The sequence below is a fragment of the Paralichthys olivaceus genome, chromosome 20 (assembly GCF_024713975.1).
Source record: "Paralichthys olivaceus isolate ysfri-2021 chromosome 20, ASM2471397v2, whole genome shotgun sequence".
Taxonomy (NCBI): domain Eukaryota; kingdom Metazoa; phylum Chordata; class Actinopteri; order Pleuronectiformes; family Paralichthyidae; genus Paralichthys; species Paralichthys olivaceus.
Genome location: NC_091112.1, coordinates 8,967,622 through 8,983,240, shown reverse-complemented (window position 1 = coordinate 8,983,240; position 15,619 = coordinate 8,967,622). Strand labels below are relative to the sequence as shown.

Sequence of the window (15,619 nt, the reverse complement as noted above, 5' to 3'; positions counted from 1 at the left end):
TGTGTGTGTGGCTGATGGATCTCTGCGTGTGAAAGACATCATGCTGAGAGCAGCAGTGGCAGCTCTGCTCCACTCAGTGCACGACACCGAACCACTTTTCTTCCCTCCTTTTCACTTCCTCACTCGTTTGTCTCACTCTTCTTCCCTCTCTTCCCCTTTACACATCCACCTCTCACCCTTCTTCCTGTCCTCAATACTGTGTCTTCTTTGTCATCCTTTCTTTTCCCTGCACTCCTCTCCTCTACTACAGGCGGCTTCATTTGTATGCTGCTGGGTTTTGTCTTTTCTTTTCTCCTCCCTTCATTCTCTCTTTATCTCACCGTCTCTCACTCTCGTCTCCCTCACCCTTCATGCCTCCCGGTCCTTGTGTCCAATTTTATTTTCTTGACTCAATCTCCCATCGCTCCGTCACTATCTCTATTACTCTCTCCTGCACTATCCACTCCAGCTCCCATTTTCTTTGTCGTCTCTTCACTCGTACACTATTTTCTTTCTCTCTCTCTCTCTCTCTCATTCTCTCGAACTTCTCCCCTCTGTCTGTCACTCTCCCTAAAGGAGAAGGCAGCTTAGCAGATGATCATTGTGTGGGTGATGTATCTGCCTTTTCCTTTGTTTTCCATTGTCTCTCTCTCAACCAGCCTCATTGCCTCTGTTACACAGGGTGGCAGAGCCGATCACTCCCCTCAGGTTTATATGCTAATAAACTGGATAGTTAATATATTATCTCAGGTCATTCGAGGTGACATTGGAATGAATATCTAACTTTTTTTGTTAGAAATGAGTGTGTTCTCCTACAAGTTATTTATTGCAGGCAGCTGTGGAGCAGGAGGTAGAGAGGGTCGTCCACTAAGCATAACTTTGGTGGCTCGATCCCTGGCACCTCCAATCGGCAAGTTATTTACCTGGCGGCTGTGTAGTGAATGATATGTGATAGAAAAAGTGCTGCGTATACAAGAGCTGTATTAATGAGACGGTCCTCTAAAGCACTTTAAGTGGTCGATAAGACAAGAAGAGTGTTATGTAAATCCAGTCAATTTACTATGAACATTTTTACTGTATTAATTTTCTACACGCACACACACACACACACAATCCTCACCTCTCCATTGTGTAGCCCAGCTCCCTCCAGCCCATTTATCACCAACGGCTGGTTGTCGTTTTCATCCAGAACCTTCTCTGGTACCGGCGGAGGTAAATCCTCCTCTGGTTCCTCCAGAGGCTTGAGAGAAGGCATGGCAGCATTATCAGAGCGCCTTTTGGTCTCCATGTCAGCACTGTGACGGCTCTTCTTATTCAGGTCGATGGAGGCATACTCCACCCCGGCGCACAGGGGAACCCGCTCAGGTGTGCAGGGGCTGAGGTGGCCATTGAGGAGGGCAGGGGGATGATGGGGAGCTTTGTCCGGGCTCAGCTCGATGGTACCGTTGGGGAGGCCGAGCTGGGCGGGGGGGTCTTTGAGCTCCTTGACTGTCTCGTATAGGGAGTCTTCAACACTGACGTCACGTGATGCCACTGCAATCTCCTTCACCACCTGCATAACAGATACCTATATATTTAATATACATTTTAAATTAGCTAAAAACATTACATGCTTCAGTATTTCACTGACAACCCCATCAACCTCTGGAAAATACAAATATACTATCTATAGTTTGACCCTATGCTCCATCGATCAACCAATCAATCAGTCAGTCAACCAACCAGGAAATCAAAGCTTTAATCTCCTCCACTGGCACGTTCCAGCTGAGTGCGATTCAGAACGTGTTTCTGCTGTTGCGAGGTGACTTTAAACACTGACCTCATAGGTGCTGTCCCCTGAGGCTGGGGGTCCGTCCCCGATAAGGGCATTGTTGGGAGGGATTCTGGGAAGCTCACGGTCCTGAGGACACTTGGAGGACCTGAGCTCTGATTGGCTGGAGAGCATCTCCTCAGACGGATGAGGACTGGTGTCCTGTGTGTCTGTGAGGACTGGTGGGGCAGAGACAAAAAGAGAGACAGGGTGAGTAAACACTTGTTTCATGACCTTTACATGTTTTTCATGAAAAACAAGATTTGTTTTTACAATTTATTTCAAAGTAGTTTGGTAATGAGTCAGGCAGAATACATCGTTTACTATTTCCAGCATCCTGCTACTAATGATAAGGACCCATCTAGGTTAAATGACTAATGACTATGACTAATAACGTTTCATACATTTACCCACAACACAACAGCTGAGGTCCAAAATGTAGCATAAGAAGGGTTGCAAAGTAAATATTATTTCATGAAGCTGAATATATAAAACTATTGAACAGAACCTGTTGCACTTACGTGTCTCTAAATGTCTCTAGCATTAAATAGCTTTTATCTGAAGGAGACATATGACAGATTTTCTGTGTTTTTCTTATTATATTATTATATTTAAAAGTTAAAAAACCCAAAGTCTGCAGTAAAGTGAGCTCCTCTACCGAAGCTCCTGAGACCTTCATCAGTGGTTCGGCTAATGCTTCCACATGCATATCGCACGTCTAGCAACTAGTCTGGCACGCACCCTAACCAAGCCAGGTAAAGCAAGAGAGGAGGCCGATATTTTCTACCAGCACTGGTGACCAATCACAACAGAGTGGGGCAGCTAGCCAATCAGAGCAGACTGGGCTTTATCAGGGGACTTAAAGAGACAGGGGCTGTTTCAGACAGAGGCTGAAAAGAGGAGCTGCAGCAATTGACAGTATGAGGAAAGTGATGTTTTGTTAAAATTACATGTAAACCTTTTAATAACAAAAATGAAAATTGTGAACCTGAATATATCTTATTTAAAATAAGCTAAACAAACAATCCTTGCTTACTTGTACCGCTGGTTAGAGGACCATTGTGGGAGCTGCTGACGCCCACGTCCGTCACCGGACTCTCTGCTGATTGGCTGATCGTCTCTCTCTCTGACACCTGCAGAACAAAGCACAAGACGTTAGTCACTTCTGGTTCATGACTCACAGGCAGTGCTGACAAAAGTTACAGCATTACATAAAGAAGTCACACCAAAAAGCGTTGCAAAGTTTAATTCCAGAAAGGAGCAGGAGTCTGCACTTGTCAGCGAGCACAGGGTGGATGAGTTTCACACCTCTGTGCAGCAGGATGGAGGAACATTATTCTCTGGATCTTCTCAAAACTCACATTTGCAGAACTGATTGTGGTTTTCACACTTCCCTGTTTCCTTTATCCACTCATATCATAATCATGTTCACTTAATGCTCATCATCAGTACATTATGCATGCCTCAATAAATGCCGTATGTATCTAAAGATAGCTTTCTGCACGTCTAAAAATCAAAACTGACTCGTGCCTAATGAAGATACGCTGCTGCTGTTGTCTCGTAATCTCAGTTGGTTGTAGTTGGGTTCATGAGAGGCTGAGTTGATCTGACATCCATCTTTTTATCCTGACTTACAGATACATCTCATTTTGATGTCAGGTTGAATCATTAATTATTAGATGCACTGACGCTAAGATAGAAATAATTGCACAGTTTTGGCAGAGGAGAGTAAAACGGCAGAATTATGGGTAACAACAAACATCTTTTTTACCTCCCCTCCATCTACAGGAAAGCTGCAGAGCTAATAACCCTGAGGCCGGCAGGGATTCACTGCTGCTCAAGGACACTTCAGCAGAGCCCATGTCCTCCACTTGAAGGCTGTTTGCCCGTTCACTACATCTCACTGCAAACTCTGCAGCTCTAATTAAACTAATGCAAGAACCCACTGAGCCGGTTTCATCAGCCTCCACAGAGTCGAATCAAATCAAACACTCTCATCAACGGCCGATACCAGTCGCTGAAAAGAAACTGGGCTAAGTAACACAGCTGAGCACCTGTAGGATTTATGAGCGTGCACTTTAATCATGAACTCTGTTGTTTCCACAGGCAGAGGTACGACTCCGTCGCTCACTGCCAACAGCTTATAGGCACTGTGACAGTACACTGACTGGTGTAACTCATGATTCTCTTTGTTCAGGTTTGTTGTTTTGCTTCTGTGAGGGTGTGCATCAGAAGCTCCACATCCCCACCTAGTGGTCATCTACTGTCATAACTGTTGATGTCTATGATGTAATGTTTAACTATTTTATGACCCGAGTATCGCTTATGTTTTTCTTTTGTTTCAGACTCAAGAGGAATGTGGGAGCTTCTCAACTTAATACAAGTCTTTTTTGACTGGAGAAGACATAAGAACTGAATGAGACACTAAATTTGTACCCTTGAGGTTAAAAAAAGTCTCATGTTTTGTGTGAATGAAGGGGACGTATGAGACGTGATGGACAGATTTCCTTTATGGCGTTAGGACGTGGCCACAGAGACAATCAAACCGATTGCAGGCGAGTAAGGACAAGTCAAACTAATCATCTACACAGACAAAGACCCGACATTTAACTTGTCAGCCTGTGACATAGTCTGTTTCCAGAAACTGTGTGACTACCCCACAATCGTGCTGCTGTTAATGTTATTGTGAAGCTATCCATCAAATACACACACACACACACACACACACACACACACACACACACACACACACACACACACACACACACACACACAGACAGACAGACACACGCATACATACATGCAGAAAAGGCCCCAGAGGGAGAGACAGAGTGGGTGTCTCTTAGTGTGTGGAAGATAAGTGTTTGTCTCATTTAAATGTTTCTTGGTGACTGAATCATCTGAATTATGGGAGAAATAACTGTCTGTGAGGCCATGTTCAATGAGACTCCGACATCATAATGAGAGTTAGATACTCAGCAAGAGCAAAGGTCAACTCTATTAAAACTGAATATGTAGGTTTTTCCACAGTGTTGTGCATAATTACTTTTTTTTTTAAATTGGATTTAATTTCATTTTCAACTTCATAAAAAGAAACGCACCATGAGCTGTTGATTTATACTCACATTATTCATTGTTCAGACTTCTGCATTTAAATTATGTTTATTTTGCAGTAAATTACAAAAGGCGAACCTGACTTCTCTTTTGGCTGCCAGTTAGCTTCCTCATGCAACTTAGACATTTTAGAAACAATCTTGCTAACAACTGCAGGCTGTCAGCCATGGAGAGTGTAGGGAGGAGATGTTTTTGTGTGTAGCACTGTGTCTGTGTGATGAAAGTGGGTTAGAAGGCAAATGTCAGGAGGAGTGTGTGTGCGTGGGTGTGTGTGTGTGTGTGCGTGCATGCTTCTACATGTACCGCTACATATTTGAACAAGAGAACACGTCTCAACACGTTTTCATGGATTCAGTTATTTAATGTCTAACAGCAGAATTAACATAGTTTCTTGTTTTTTGAGTTTCTAAACTAAATTCTGACTTCATCTTATAAAACATCCATGGTAACACATTATTGTTTACCCAGAGAGTAAGAGAGCGTGTGTGTTTGTAAAGAATGTATGGACACACAAAAAATAGCAAAATATAACAAGTGAAACCAGAAACCTAATTTCAGAAAATACAGAAACTGGAGTTTAAATTTGCTCTAGTATGTTGCAGGAAGAATCAGACTCACTCCATTCATGAGGTTGTCGTGGTCTCCTGCTTGATGTCCATTGGCTGCTTTCTTCTGCCTGAGAGACGAGTGGAGAGATCAGAGAAGACAGAAAAGATAAGATGTGAATGTTCTGGGTTTTGCTTGTGTTCTGTCGCACACTGGATTTTAAATGAAACCTTATTTTGTGTGTGTGTGTGTGGAGGATGGTGCTCACCCCTGGCAGCTAGCACAGAGCAGCAGCAGCACGGACACCAGTAGCAGGACAGTAAGGGTGCTGAGGGTGACAACCAGGACCAGCTGCTCACTGCCAAGCCACGATGCCACCCCGGTGGCAGCTGCCGCCCCCGACCCGACGACGCCCGCCTCTGGCCCCCACCACACTCCACTCAGCACCGGAGCCATGACGCATCACACTGTTGGAGGAGAGGTCATCGGACAGGTTCCTGCTGACGAGAGGGGAGGGAGGGAAAAAGAAAACAAGATTTTGTTATTCCAAATAAAAATCCATTAGAAAACTTAAATAAATCACCAAAAAGGAATTTTTGGGAGCAGCTTCAACATCTTTGAACGACAGGGATTTATAGACAACTGCATGAATCACATAACCTTAAAATCAGATGAAATATCTAGGGGAGGATAAAATCTGTTTATTCAAGGATAAAGTCAAACTTTGACTGAGACTCTTGAATGTTATGAAATGAGCAACAACAAATCCGTCCATCAGTTATTTATGCAGAACAACTTTTCATTGAATTGAACCTGTGCAAAAGAGAGATTAGCTGCATCAGGCTTTGGTTGCAGAGGAAACACTCATGATGACATCAACATCAAATCTGTGCATCGTTCACCAGCAGCTCAACTGCAGCCTGTGATCAAACATGGCCAGAAGGTGGCAGCATAGAGCAGTGTCGGACTGCACTGCAGACAGAGCTCTGTCTCAGTCTGGTGCAGTGGAACCTCACACCAAACCAGAGCCTCCTCCACCACCGGCATCTGGCCTCAGCAACCTCATCACGTCCCCCCCTTCTAACAGCCAAAGTTGTGTTTCGCTGCACTGATGGAACTGCCGATGTTATGACGGTTGATTTATGAGGCTGTGTGGTGAGTCACGGCGGGCGGAGACTCGGTTGGGTGCTTCTCTGAGCCCCCCAAAAAACAAATAAAGGTGGAGTGGTTGGTTTGCATGCCACCATGTGTGTGTGCTGCTTGTCAGAGTGTGTGTGTGTGTGTGTGTAGAAGAGAGGGATGTGGAGAAAGAAGGAAAAGGAAATCAGACAGAAAAGGTGACGTACTGACAGTGAGCACCGAAAAAGGGACATTTATGACCATCTATCTTTATGCCCTGCTCCTCTCCATCAGCAGAAGAGACAGCTACAGCCGACCTCCCAGTGGTCGCTGACAAAAATATGACAATCCATCTTCCCATGTCTGTTTTCTCCTGGTCTATGTGCATGAGCCAAACTCCTGTCTAGTATGTGCGTGTGACTACTGAGTTTGTGTATTTTGTGCCGGTGGTGTACCTCTCCTGCCTATGCTAATGAGACTGGGGAATGTGGGAGTTGGGGGAAATGTCTCCGAGCAGCGATGAATTTTCAAGGCGAAGCTGCACGAGCCAAATTTTACCGCCTCTTCCAAAGGCCGCGGAGGGATTCCTGTTTTTGTTGGAACGCCGGTTGTGGTGAAAAGTACACCAGGGCTCAGGCCACACATGGACGGAGAGAGGCAAACAGAACCGTACCTTGACACCGTGGATGATAAGTGAGGTCGGCCTCGTCTGGAAGCGAGCTGATAAAAAAAGAAAACGAGAGGGGGGAGGATTACTGCTTAGGGGAAATAAAAAGCACTGAGCTGAATATTATCCTGGGTCGGTGGTTGTGTTCTGTGTGTGTGTGTGTGTGTGTACAGGTACTACAGGTGTGTTTATGCCCTAAAGTGGGAGCTGTGCAAGTATGAGAGAGAGAGTTGTGTGTGTGATTGTGTTTTGTAAGCTCCAAAGCAGTAACAACACAAGCACACATTCTTGTACTTCTATCTTAGATCGCAACTAAATACCTAATACAAGCCCTTACCCTAATTCTAACCCTATACCAATAAAAGCAAGTCTCAAAGCTAGGGTTGGCAATCCTGACCAATCAAAAAGCTAACAAAAGCAGGCTACACTTTCAAAATATGAAACCGATACATCCCACCCCCTCACATCGGCCCGCTCGTCTAGGCCATACGTCCACGACACATGAATGCGCGCTGACGGCTGCTAGTGGACGACTTGACAATGTCTTGCTCGCTAAATTTTGGTGCAAAAATGTCCTTGCGCCGTAAAGTCTGTGCTCAAAATGGTTGTCACAAACATATAAGTACACACACACACACACACACACACACGATATCCATTTTATTGACCGTGTGAGAGGATAGCAACCAGGTGACATCATCCATGTATCATATGATTCAACATATGATATCTGCTGTATTCATCAAACCGTTCAGTGTTGTACATGACTCTTACTGCCACACCTCTGAATCACTGCTGTCACCCCACAGGTAAGTTTGTCCTGTGTGGTCAAAACACAGTTTTGACTAATGCCTAAAAGATTCCTCAGCTGCTTTCGGCTGAGTGATTCGTATCCAGGTGTCACTATCTGCCACGGTGTGCCAGCTCATGTGCGTCTCCGCTGGCATCTAAATCAGAATAATTACCGGCTGCCACGGCACCGTGTCACCATGGCAACGTTCTCTTCTAGCCACCAGCGCTATTTAACGGTGGAAGAGAGAGAAAATGTAATAAAAGTGGAATCATTTTTTGAATGCAACGTACAGAGAAAGAGGTTGATAACGAAGATGATGAAGCAAAACTGTTCAGGGGAAAGTTGCTAAATTTCAATATTTTTTAAATGAAGCTTTCAACCACATCCTGTGGTTTTCCCCAGCTGGTCGTGTTACTCATATCGTTATCATATTTTAATTTCATCACAGGATGATAAGTGCTTGTGTATGATTGGCAGCATCTGTCTCTGTTCAATTACGCTCTGTGCTTTGAAATGGAAAATAATATTAGTGTATAATCTCCTGACAATAAGAATCATGCCTTCATTAGCATTGAGAGAGCCAAACATGTCTACAAGTGGAGTTCTCTTCCACTGTTGCACCGCCATGTTTTAAACCCCCGCATAAGTAAAGCCCAAGCTTGATGATTGCCACCTAAATCCCACCTCCTCGATGTGAGTGGATGGGACATGTTCCAAAGTATAAAGTCGATGTCAAAGAATTTTTTCTCAAAGATGGTTTTGCTAATTTTGAGGAGTTCTTATCACACTGATGTGTTCAAGTGCAAATGTTTCCATTACGTTTGCTTTTATTACTTCATGCTATAGAAACAGGGTAAAAGGTCACGACTGAAAGCTGAGACAAATGGTCGACGGACCTCGCCATCATGGCTCAATCCCCCGATCACTACTGCACAGACTCTGGCTCCAAATACACAAGAGGGCAGCGTTTGTATCCAGGATATTTTGGCTTCATTTAATCAAATGGTATGAGGAACCTTGGATGTACAAACACAGATCGGATTACATTTCTGACATACTTTCCTGCCGAGTAGAAAATATGTGTGGAGCAAAAACATCTATATTTTTCCCTGAGAAGACACCCTTCATTCCTAAATACCACATATAAAAGCTTGGAGATTTTCCAGGGCGGAAAACTCCTCGCGGGCCACCACCACACCGCCATGTGATACAACACAGCGAGCCAAAGACTACAACTCGGCTCTCTTATGTTGTCATCCTCCATCTCCCGGCACTTCCAGACTTTGATGAGAGAAAACAGAAGCCTTGGAGGGAGAGACAATCGGTGTGACTGTCCTCTGATTAATGGTGCAGAACATAACGGACTGGAAAATCCATTTGGTGAGGAATGTGTTTTGGGAGTTAAAGGCAGAAATCCAAATTCTGCCCTCACCCAGCTGTACACACAAACACACACACACACATATAGGGCCAATACTAACCACAAGCTTCATCCAGGCTACCAAGCAAGAAACCGGAGTCAAAGAGGCAAGGAATCCAGCGTGAGCCTTTCTGCTCTACAGGCAGAGCCCCTACCTGACACTGAAATGAAGCGTACCAGCCAGGCAGTGCAGTGCAGTGCAGTGTGTGTGTGTGTGTGTGTTTCATCTGTTGGACAAGCTGTTGGACAGCAGTGAAAGACAGTGGGGGAGAAAAAAAACAGAGAATTAACATCCACGGGTAAAGCAGTGCTTCAGCTTCTGCAGATGCCTGTGTGGGTGTCTGACATCTCCCTCGGCAGGGTCCTCCGGGTGCACTGCAGGCAGGCGGAGGGAGGGTTTACAGCTGGATGGCTGCTGAGAAATGAGCCCCGGGAAGCTTCTCATCGCAGAGCCAGAGGCATTTCCACAATAATAAATAATCCAGTTTTTTCAGGGGGGGGGGGAAGCCTCAACTTTTCTTTCAGAAGTCATGCACGTGTTGTGTGGAGAACTGCAGGAGGCTCTAAGTAACGTTTCTAAAATTATAAAAGGAGTTGGGGAGGAAGAAAGTGATGACTGAAGTTTATTCCAGACAATGAGAATTTCTGCTTCATTCGCAGAGACTATCTTTTTGTGCGATTGTTTGGAGTATGAAAATGCAATGTATGCAAAAGTGCTACTTTAAATAGGTTTAGGTGCACACACTGCACATTTAGTGACCCCCACACACACACACTTTACAGTACCACACTTTGTGGTTCTGCAAGGATGTGCACGACCCAAAGACCTTTGTCTTCATAACAACAACACAGCACTCTGCAGGGTCTCTGTATTGATGTTATTTTGGCAGGAATACACACTTTGTACCAAACTGAGCATGAATCATTGACAGTAAATGGACTTGTGTTTATTTGGAGCTTTAATCTTCACGACTCAAAGCATTTTACACTACGAGTCACATTCACACGTGCATTTATGCAGCGCTCTGTTATGCATCTCTCTTTAAGCATGCAGACCAGATGATATGATGATCAAACTGACCCACTTTAACTCCTGAGCCACAGCTGCATACACAAAGAGGAATATAGCAAAACACATATATAAACTGTATGTATGCGTTTTGTTATGTGCCTCTTTATTATTTTATTTTTATCTCCTCTTGTTCAGTTTTGGTTAATTACGGTTATGTATTATATTTGTAATCTTAACTTCTTATTTCACATGTATAATATTAACAACTGAGATTACTTTTAATTAATAATATGTTCCTTATTTATTATCACTCTACGGTGTAGAGACAGGATGTGGGTTGTTGTAAAATTGTAATGCTTGTTTTAAAGAACTGGTTTGGGCTCCATCCTTATTGCTCATCTGTGAGAACAAAATGGTCAACATAAAAACAATGAACATGGACGCTTCACACACACACACACACACACACACACACACACACACACCACTGACCATCTTGTGTCCTGACCGGAGGGCCATTTGGATGATGGGGGAGGGGAGAAGACAGATAGGGGACCACTGCCAGGAGCAGAGAAAATGGAAAATAAAAAAAAGAGGAAAACAACAAGAAAGAGGGAGAGAGACAACTAGAAGGATGAGTACGGAGATAAAGAAGCAGATAAGGAAATACAGAAAGAAAAGAAAAGCAATGAACACACACACAGATGGACATAGTCATAATGACACATCAATCATTACACACACTGAAATACAACTCCCCACAGACTGCAGTGCAAGTGGGATCCTGTCCTCACTGACTGAGACTGTGATTAGAAACACACAGATAGACAGTCATATCTGTTAAACACATCAATGCTAAAATAAAAACCCACATGTGCCAGGTCATACATGTAGAGAGAGAGAGAGAGTGTGTGTGTGTGTGTGTGTGTGTGTGTGTGTGTGTGTGTGTGTGTGTGTGTGTGTGTGTGTGTGCGCGCTCTGATCAGTCTCTGTCTCAATAAGTAATCACCATCTCTGCATGTGCGCCCATGTCCGGTTGTTTCCACAAGCATGAAAACAGGTGCTTCTGAACAAGGGACATGATTCGTGTTGCCATGGCAACACTGCCCATCCGAGGGGTTAATGGTTTTAGCATGAGAAATTGATCCATCGTCCCTAAATGGGGAAGTTGAGACTGCATAATTTAGCAAGGCTCCTTGCACTCTAACCTGCCCTCTCTCATATTACACGTATCTGTGTTACATTTTCATCCGTCTATATGTAGAACTCAGTAGAAGCAGCTTCTGTATCAAACTCCCACTGGGACATAAAAACGAAATATGAAGCATTTTCTCTTCCTGAACGATCGAAAGAGAGATGACAGCCATGCAACCAAAAATCGTATCTTTCATTAAAAAAAATGTAAGAAAATATGTTTTAATTCCCTGTTCTGTTCTTTTCACTGCATGTTTATTTTCAGACATCAGACAGAAGAACATCTAGACTTCAGTGCATGTCTGAAAGCAGCTTATGATAAAATCCTTCACAACCGTGCTTCTCTGCATTTTACAGGACTACAGGACGGACCGGTGGTTGAACGGAGGAAAGAATTCAACCTTCTGTTCGCTCCTGAATCTCAACAGCCGAAGAGCCGCACAAACAGCAACATGTGTCTTCTGTCTTCACCATAAATGACAGAGCCTCCCCTCTCCATAAGTATCCTGTCCGGGACAGAGCCATTACGCTCCACAGAGGCTCTGTGTGTGTGTGTGTGTGTGTGTGTGTGTGTGCGTGTGTGTGGGCAGGGACTGTATAAACATGTGTGCGTCTGTAAAATCTGCCTGTAGTTAATGTTGCACAGCCCCATGGGAAATATACGTTTCCTGTCTTCCTCTCGTGGTCACTGGTTGCGTCTTCAGAACACAACACAACCAGAAACTTCTGTGTTTAAACTGAACAAACACAAAGATGTTACTTCCCCTTTGGCTTTTTGCTTACAGAATGAATTTGGGGGATAAAGACAATATCAGAACCTCACTTACAAAACAAATAAGCTCATAATTGTGTCATTATGTCTTTTTTACTTTCTCCCAGTTCATCCACCCTGTTATTGTCTTTTCAATGTAACAAATACCTCAGGCCATTACTTTGCATTTAAATTACCTGACTTGATTCCGTGAGTGTGTGTGTGTGTGTGTGTGTGTGTGTGTGTGTGTGTGTCTGTGTCTGAGATGGAACAAATATTCTTACCATCCAAAAATTGAAACCTTTCTATTTCAGTTCCTCTTCTCTCCCTCCCTCCTTTCCTCTCGTCTACACACTTGATTAATCTATTTCTATTTCAGCTTGACTGCACACACCCTCTGCTCAGGAAAAAGGGGATGTGTATTGTGAGAGTTAAGAACTTCACCCGCAGTGGTAGGGCTACATGTCATAATAAACAAGTGGTATTTTGGCTATCAAAGAAAATTTAAAGATTACTGATCATTTTTAAAGTATAATTCTTGAACATACTTACTTATACAACTTATGAACTTTGAAACAAATTTAAAATGCAAAATCTTCTACTTCTAAAACCACAATTGCAATTGTGATTGCATTTAGATAGATTGTACAGCACTACCCATTGGTAGAACATTACTTTCAGCAACTAATAAGAATCCTGGCTGCTGCTACAACTGCCCTCTGAATATGAAATGCAGAGACCATGGTAAAAGCCGGCTGTGGTTTCTGCTTAGCAAACAAGTTCAATTGAAATTTAGGGAAGTGAGAAAATACTTTTTTTTTAATCTCCTGACAAAGCAGTTTTATTCCCCTTGTTCCAGCACGCGTTCCGATATTGTCTCGAACTGATTGGCTTTGCGACGGTGCTGCCGCTCGGCTAATAATGAGAACGCTAAGACAAAAGCGACTTCAGTGATTGTGCACCAGAGCAATTTACAGCGATTAAACAAACCAGCCAGGCGTGTCATCCGTATGTGTAAATGGGTGCGTTGAGCGTGAAAAAAACAGAGAGATGGATTGTTGTAATGATTTCAGGGATTGTCACTCACAGTCTAAGTGACCTTCTTGGCGAACACTATTGAAGGGACGGAGGATGGCGTTGAACTGTTGAACTATGGGAATTTGAAGAAGAAGAGTGTGGACAGGGCAAGTGTTAGAGTGTCATTCTGACACCTGATCTCTGGCTAAATTGAAACTAAGCTCCTCTTTAGAAAGGAAATTAAATTATTATCTGAACTCATGCGAACAGACACACACACCTCTGATTAGATTTATTCGACACTGAGCGTCTACTCTGTCATCGTCACCTTGAGATGAAGATTAGCAAGAAAGTGAATGAGGAGTAGATACGACCACATCATTATTCAGTGGCATTGGCCTTTATGTGGTGAATAGCCACCAAGATAAAGGGATTATTGGGGTGGATGGAAAAGGATGAAGGATGTTGTGTGTGTGAGTTTGTATATGTGTGTCCGTGTGAGAGAGAGAGAAATCCATTGATGTAATTCATTCTAAAAGCTGTTAATGACAAGCAACTGATGCCTGGATAATATGCATTATCTTTGCTCCGGCAAATGCTGCGACACGTGGACAATGTAAACACAAACTGTCTCTATCAGAGATCCGTTCATACAAACCAATATAAGTGTTTCCTCCTCCAAAGCCTGGAAGACCCTCCCCTGAGCTGTTGCAATGAAAATCGCCATGCAACACTTCATTTATCTCCTTTGACAACAGCCTCATGGACAAAAGCCACAGGGCTATAGAGGGGGATAATAGAGGTGTGTGTGTGTGTGTGTGTGTGTGTGTGTGTGTGTGTGTGTGTGTGTGTGTGTGTGTGAGGAGATGAGCAACTTAAATGGAAATGTGATCTGTCTTTACAAGCATCTAACCACAGCAGGGGTGGGTTTATTAGACAACCCAGACGGAACGAGGGGCAGGGGACTGCACCCCAAAAACCCACGATAACGCTTGGACTGTGACACAAGTCGACTGAAGCTGAAGAGGAAACAGAAGACTGGTATGTTACTGGGTGATATCTGCATGAGTGTGAGCATGAGTGTGAGCATGGGTGTGAGGTCAGATGGAGGATAAACAAGAATGAGGAACGAGAAAGTGAGGGAGTGGAGGGAGGCTGATGCAGCTGACCTTTCAGTGTGAGGCATTTTGCAGACATACTACTGGCTGGGTTTAATATCACACACACGCACACACACTGCGCGTTCACATAACACCCCCCCCCCCCCCACCCCCATCTTGTCATCTTTCCTATTATTTCCCTCCCTGTTCTTGTCCCTCCTTTATTTGTCTCTGTCTCCATCCCTCACCTCTGTCCTCCCCCGCTGAGCCTCCTCCCTCTCCAGACCATAGCATATTCAACACGTCTGCTGCCCCATAAATATATGGTAAAATATGGAAGCCTGCAGGAACTCAAAGGGCACATCTAGAATCAGTAACAGCTAGTGGCTGGGGGGGTTGGGGTGAATGGCCATGGTGTCTACTGGGGTGGGTGGGGGGGTACATCCAACAAATTACATTGCAACCTCCATACGAGCAAAGGGGGGGGGGGGGTGCTGCAAGACATGGCAATCTTCAGACAGCACTCTTGAGATTTCTGTAGAAACCCGTCCAGCGCACGCCTGAGTAACTGCAGGTGATTGCACAAGACTGATACGGCGCCTGCCTCCACCTTTTTCAAAATTCCATTTGATTCCTCTTTTCACAAGCTGAAGCTTAATCCATATTTCTTGGTGGTATCCAAAAGAAATAGGTCACTTCAGGTCAGAGGAGGAATCAAAACCAGCAGAGAAGATGCATATAATATTCTAAATTTGTTCCTGCTTTACAGGAAGAGTTTGGGAAATACAACTAATAATTTTCTCACAAAGAGTTAGATGAGATGCTCGATAACACTTTACATCTGTACTGTAAATATGAAGCTACTGTTTAGCAGCTTTTTAGCTTCACTTAGCATAAAGAAGGGAAACAATGGGGGAACTGTCTCACATGTCCAAAGAAATACAGCCAAAATATCCTGGATATGAACATTGCCATCTTGTGCATTTGGAGCCAGAGTAGAAGGAGAATTTATTATTATTATATTATTATTATTATTATGTGTTTGGGTTTTAAGTTTGGTCTGAGTCCCATCTATTGACATGGAGGAGGCAGGGCTC

The 15,619-nt window shown here is 43.8% G+C and overlaps 1 protein-coding gene across 2 annotated transcripts in view; it reads right to left on the bottom strand.

The window, feature by feature from the left end:
* pag1 (phosphoprotein membrane anchor with glycosphingolipid microdomains 1) overlaps positions 1–15,619 on the bottom strand; it is a 46,036-nt gene that overhangs the window by 7,870 nt on the left and 22,547 nt on the right. Inside the window, exons 2-6 of one of the 2 annotated variants that reach the window (XM_020090942.2) lie at positions 5,718–5,949; positions 5,522–5,579; positions 2,826–2,922; positions 1,799–1,968; positions 1,100–1,531 (exon numbers count right to left, since the gene is read on the bottom strand). In XM_020090942.2, the coding sequence (XP_019946501.2) occupies positions 1,100–1,531; positions 1,799–1,968; positions 2,826–2,922; positions 5,522–5,579; positions 5,718–5,905 (945 nt within the window). In that variant the 5' untranslated portion in view covers positions 5,906–5,949. The remainder of the gene's footprint in view (positions 1–1,099; positions 1,532–1,798; positions 1,969–2,825; positions 2,923–5,521; positions 5,580–5,717; positions 5,950–15,619) is intronic. The other variant, XM_020090941.2, reaches the window with a different exon arrangement.